The sequence below is a fragment of the Primulina huaijiensis genome, chromosome 18 (genome assembly GCF_012295235.1).
Source record: "Primulina huaijiensis isolate GDHJ02 chromosome 18, ASM1229523v2, whole genome shotgun sequence".
In the NCBI taxonomy this organism is placed as follows: domain Eukaryota; kingdom Viridiplantae; phylum Streptophyta; class Magnoliopsida; order Lamiales; family Gesneriaceae; genus Primulina; species Primulina huaijiensis.
This window is the reverse complement of record NC_133323.1, coordinates 19,592,507-19,598,143: the sequence shown is the minus strand read 5'-3', so window position 1 is coordinate 19,598,143 and position 5,637 is coordinate 19,592,507. Positions and strand designations below refer to the sequence as shown.

The 5,637-nt window shown below is 32.7% G+C and overlaps 1 protein-coding gene across 1 annotated transcript; it reads right to left on the bottom strand.

Moving 5' to 3' along the window:
• Positions 1-3,751: 3,751 nt before the first annotated feature.
• LOC140964858 (heavy metal-associated isoprenylated plant protein 24-like) lies at positions 3,752-4,430 on the bottom strand. The gene is made up of 2 exons (XM_073424822.1): positions 4,208-4,430; positions 3,752-4,128 (listed from the first exon to the last, which is right to left on the bottom strand). Exons 1-2 carry the CDS (start codon positions 4,359-4,361, stop codon positions 3,833-3,835), a joined length of 450 nt encoding a protein of 149 aa, XP_073280923.1. The 5' UTR covers positions 4,362-4,430; the 3' UTR covers positions 3,752-3,832.
• Positions 4,431-5,637: the final 1,207 nt, after the last annotated feature.

The following is a 5,637-nucleotide window of genomic DNA, read 5'->3' as shown; positions in this document are numbered from 1 at the left end:
TAAAAGGAGTCTATAAGATAATTCCATATGATGAAATATGTGCAAGTTAGCTCAATAGCTAATTTTGTGATAAGAGTGGAATTGCATGTTTTGGTGAAGGAGTTCACAAAACTAGCAGCTGCCGAAATTGATTAGTTGAAATTTTAATTTTTGAAATTTTCAATTTTCATTATATGAATAAAATTTATATCATCGGTACATCGGTGCTGCCTGTTCGTCGATCGGAGTTATAATGATTTTACAATTATTTATTTAGTAAATTTAAAATCTAATAATTAAATAATAATGTTAGTAATGATGACTAATGTATGTACATGATTCTCATGGAATATTTTAGAGGGATATAGAATTGATTAATTAATTGATTAATAATTAAATAATGGATATGTCTATACGTGTACATACATATGCGTATATGTGTGTATAAATAAATTAAATACATCAACAATATTTGACTTTGCATGACATATAAAGCATGAGAATTCTAAGATATTAATGAAAATAAGAATTCTAATTGGATTAGGATTATTAATCTTAATATGAGCGGTATTCCTGATGTGATCGGGAATCAAAGCTTATAAATATTTTATTGAGGGTCAATTAAAATATCACAAGTTTTACTCAAAGATTTTGGCAAACAAAATTTTGTCCACCAAAACTTTTCCGCGTCTCTGCCATCAAGAAATTTTTGGCCACCTTGAATTTTCATAAGAAAAATTTCACAGCTACATCACCGCGAGATCTCTGAAATTCCGGTGATTTATTCTCGACGCAAAATTGTTTAAGATATCTAGTACGATCTAAACAAGGAATCCAGTTTTTGACCACGGACCTGATTTGACGGTCAAAGAAGGAGGAAGATCTGTTCGTAAAGATTTACAAAAAAAGACCAAGATATGCAAATGTAAACAAATCTAAGACCAAGATATGCAAATGTAACCAAATCTAAACACCCTATGAAATGTTTTAAATCATACGACACCCAAAGAACGTTTCGAACGTCGAAACTAATTTTGTAAAACTTTTGCTGCACATTGGATGCGAGAAAATAGTACTCCAACAGCATATCCCAACGAGAGAGAGGTCTGTGTGATAATAAAAACTTAGATATTATTAGGCCATAAACATAATAAAAACTGTTGAAAATAAATAGTTGAAATTGTTGAATATTAAAAATAAGAGTTGTAAATATTGAAAATTAGTGTGTGATGATGTATGTAATGATGTATTTACTTTTGAATTATTTCCAAAGAAATTATATAAATAGACTTCTCAATTTGTGAAGAAGAACGCAATTTAGTAGACAAAATTTTTATTAGTGTGTAATTTAATATATTTTGTGAGTTTGAAATTTTTACTTTTTACTGTAAATTTTTACTTTTAACAGTGCTTTGATATTTATATTTTTTTGAGTTTAAAGAAAAAACACGATTATTCTATAATATCTAAGCTTGTTGTATTCAAATTTCTATTTGGAAATTAGGCACCAATCATGGGCTTCAGACGTGGGACGTGACAATAGGCTCACCCTATGAGTTGGGTAGTAATATACACCAATTTTATAGCAAAAAAAAAAAAAAAAAAAAAAAAAAAANATAGTAGTATGCGGAAAATGCGCCCAAGCGCACATGAAATTTGGGTAGAAAACAGAATATTGCGCACGGCTGCTCGACATCCTGCGTAGCTGCACGCGCGCAGGTGACTTGCGAAAATCTGACGGGCTTTTCTTGGGCTTTTACAACCATTCGCACACGTATAAAAATTTAAACCCTAGCCACATGGAAAAAAGCAAAGATGTCGCGCACAAAAATCCAGAGAACGGGAAAGAGAGCGAGAGCGAGAACGAAGACAAAAAGCGCATCTACCTGGGACGGAGTCGCAACTATAATTCGATTCTTCTTCCCTTCTTCTTACTTAATTTTATTCTATTAGTGATGTTGAAGAACATAAATTTATTTTGTTGTTTTTCATTCATGAACTAATTTAATAAATTTAGAGGAGAACGTAGCTTGGTCGAATCTATATTTATGAATTGTTGATTTATATATGCGAATTTTTTATTGTTTTAATTATATTTTCTGGATTTTATTGTTTTCAATTACTTGATCACTAATTGGATAGTCATATTTATTTGATATCTATCTCTCGGGAGAGTAGATTTTGAATAGGATCATAGAAAAATATATCATTGGTGTTTATATAGTTTGGAAGGCCTATAATTCCAACGAATCCATTCAAAGAATTATTGTGCTATTGAAATTATTGTTTGATTTTTGATAGGGATATTGGAATTGACTTTAGGTAATTGATTCCTACGCACTATTTGGGAAAAAGAGTAGGAATAGTTGAGAATTCTTGGGTAGTAAACATGTTGAAATTATAAATATAAATGTCAATTATAATTTAATATAGTAAAAACCAAGTGAAATCCTACATCTAGATTCTTGTTCTCACTGATTTTAAATCGTGCGCGCGCTTTCATTAATTTCAGGTCATAATTAACAACAAACATTCTATTGAAATTTCTAAATAAAGTCTGATTATTTTAATCGTGGTAATTAATTTATAATTAAATTGCACTCCTTGTGGGATCGATATCTGTGCTCCACTGAGTACTAAAACTTGACACTGTATACTTGCAGGTAGCAAATATTGCAACACGTAAGCGGCAGGGAATTAAAAGATTAAAAAGATGTATGGAGATACGTTTGATTCTCAATCAAATCTTCATTCTTGAGTTCTTCTCTCAACTTAATATATTATTTTTTGAGTGTTTGGTTCTATAATATTTGTGAGGTGTTTTGTTTTCTCGTATTAAGAGAGCTTGTGTCTCTTCGGAAACAAAGTAAGTGGTTGTATACCATAAAATATTATAGTGAAATTTTTTTCATCTTGTTCGAGTTTTTTACCCTAATAATAGTTTTTAGGGATTTTCCACGTAAATTTCAGTATCCAATTTTATTCTTTATTTTCATATTTATATCTATGATGTCAAGTTGGAAATAGCCCGATGGATAAGGAAGAATCATCCAATTAAGAAAAGTTTCAAAAAGGAAGATCCAGGCCCTGTTCATGTTTTGGAACGAGTTCTGACAAAGGAATGATAGGCACAGACTCACCCTGGACACGCAAGCGACCATCATATGTGTGCCTTTTGTGCAAGAAAGGATGAGTTGCTGAAATTACATAAGCATGGAACTTGTGCCATCAACGGACCTCCTTAATGTGTTCGTACAAATTGTGCAGATTGACTAACCTGGGTCCGTGCCTTTTAAAGAAAATTTCCATCTTTGACGCGGAACGTCCATGAAGGAACCGACTACTCAAACTTCCACGTATCGATCGAACGAAATCGGCACCTAATCCCGATAGACGGAGAAGAGGCGAATCCCAGTTCCTATTCCTCTTACTAGAACCATTGAGCAGCGGAGAAAGGAATCAAGTAAGTGGTGGGGAAAATATGGAGGCTGGATATTTGGATATTTCTGGACACGAAATTAAGGCTTCAAAGACTCTTTTATATGAAAATATTAATAGAAGTCTTGGATAATTTTTGAACGACTTTTGTCAGGTTTAATTAACAACTTTGGACGAGGGAATCAAATATTTTGTTTGTGTATAGGATTGACAATTATATTTTAGTTTACTTTCAAGTACGTTATTGATTGATATTCGTTTAAAGCTCTTGCATTTAATTTGGCAAATTATTTGCTTGCATGTAGATTAATCGTCGGTCAGATAGCCCGGCCAGGATCATCTAATTCATCACCTTATATATATCGAAGAAATCCATGTACTCTACAAGTCCTGATTGATGCCAGTACTAGCTAGTCTACATAATAGAACAGGCATGTACGTTTTCGTCGCTAAATATAAGAGAATACTTCTCTTCAACAGGATTAAGTGTTGCCACTCCTGGTTCGTCTGTGTATCGAACAAAGTTTGGAGGCGCTTTCTTGTCATAGACACCACCTGCATATGGATGAGAAATGAGACCATATGGAACATACGGCCATGGCTCCACTTTCTTCCTGGTTTCTTGCGCTGCTTTTAACACTTTCTTTAAGTCCACAAATCCATGCACTGTTGCTTTCTGCTCTTTCAGATTCACCTCCACTGATTTGGCTCCTGCATGCATATATAACAAATTAAATTATTGTATTCTTCATTGGGAATCATTAATCTAGCTTTTTCGTTAGTTAATTACCTTTGACAGCAGAAAGTGTATTTTTCATTTTAAGAGCACAGCCTTCGCAGTCCATCCTGACTTTGAGAGCCACTGTGTTCAGCTGTTTCTTCTTCTTCTTTCTTACGCCGCTGATTAACTCTGACAAGAAATCTATCGTCCCAGAAATTCCCATCTTCTCCCTCTCTCTCTCAAATTTCTTGAAAAACTTATTTAGAAAATATATCTAGCTAACTATTATGGAAGCTTGCGCAAGTATATTAATTCTATGGCCGGCATGGCACACACTTATATATATAATATAACCAATCAAGATAATGGAAGAGAATCTGGTATACCCACACATGGGAAAAGGATGGAAGAGAATCTTTTTACAAGGACGGAAATTTATTTATTTTTAGTTGTAATATTTAATATAATTTAAAATTTTTAAAAAATCATCATTCAAGAAATTTACATACTACATGGATAAGATTTAAAATTTCAGGTGATAATTATCTCAACTCGTGTAAGACTTCACGTTTGTTGTTTTATCAAAAGTTATAGTTAGTGATGCAATTTAAATATTTTAAATCGTATAGAAAAACAATTATTGTATCCTCACAACCCATATCAAATATATAATTTTAATTAGGAAATTGTATTTATGATCCTATTTATTTGTCCATTTTTTATTTTAGTCATCTAAATTATCAAATTTTCATCTTAGCCTGCTATCTTAGTTTCTTTTTTCTTATTTTTTTTTTGCAATTTTAGTTTTTTTTTCCCACACGGTGTTAATGAAATGTTGATCGACGCAGCGTTACATGACGATGACGTGTACAGTGCCACACTTAGAGACACAGCCAAAATATTTTTGATCATTGCCACACTTAGAGACAGCCAAAATATTTTTGATCATGAGCTGACTGCTCCGATAAAAAAAAATTTATCGTGAGTTCCAAAGAAAATTTCTTTGATACCTAGCACGATGTTGGTCATCGTGGTTTAAGATCTCGGAATTAGTTGGAGAATGCTACTCACTAATCGATGTACTAGTTTTTGGTTTAGAAAATGAAAACATATAGCTTTCTTCTTTTTTCCTTGAGCTTTCATTATAAAACCAACATGTCACGCCCCGAGACCGAGGCGTACATACATCGACATTGTTTAACAATCACAATCGTAAAACAACAAGTCTCATAGTATAGTGTAGATAATAACCAAACCAATTTATAACATAATCGACCATTGTCTTTACAACATGAAAGAAATCAAAGAGTGCAGAAACGTAAAACTTAAAACATACAAATATAGAAATGATATTTCTTGGAACGTAACTTCTTCAGTGGCCCCAAAACCACTCCTTCTCTTCTACATCAACTTGTTCCTCGGTCTTATCTGGTAAGAAAAGTAAGGGATGAGTGTTTTAGGAAACACTCAGCAAGTGAGGGACGTTCTATCATATATAA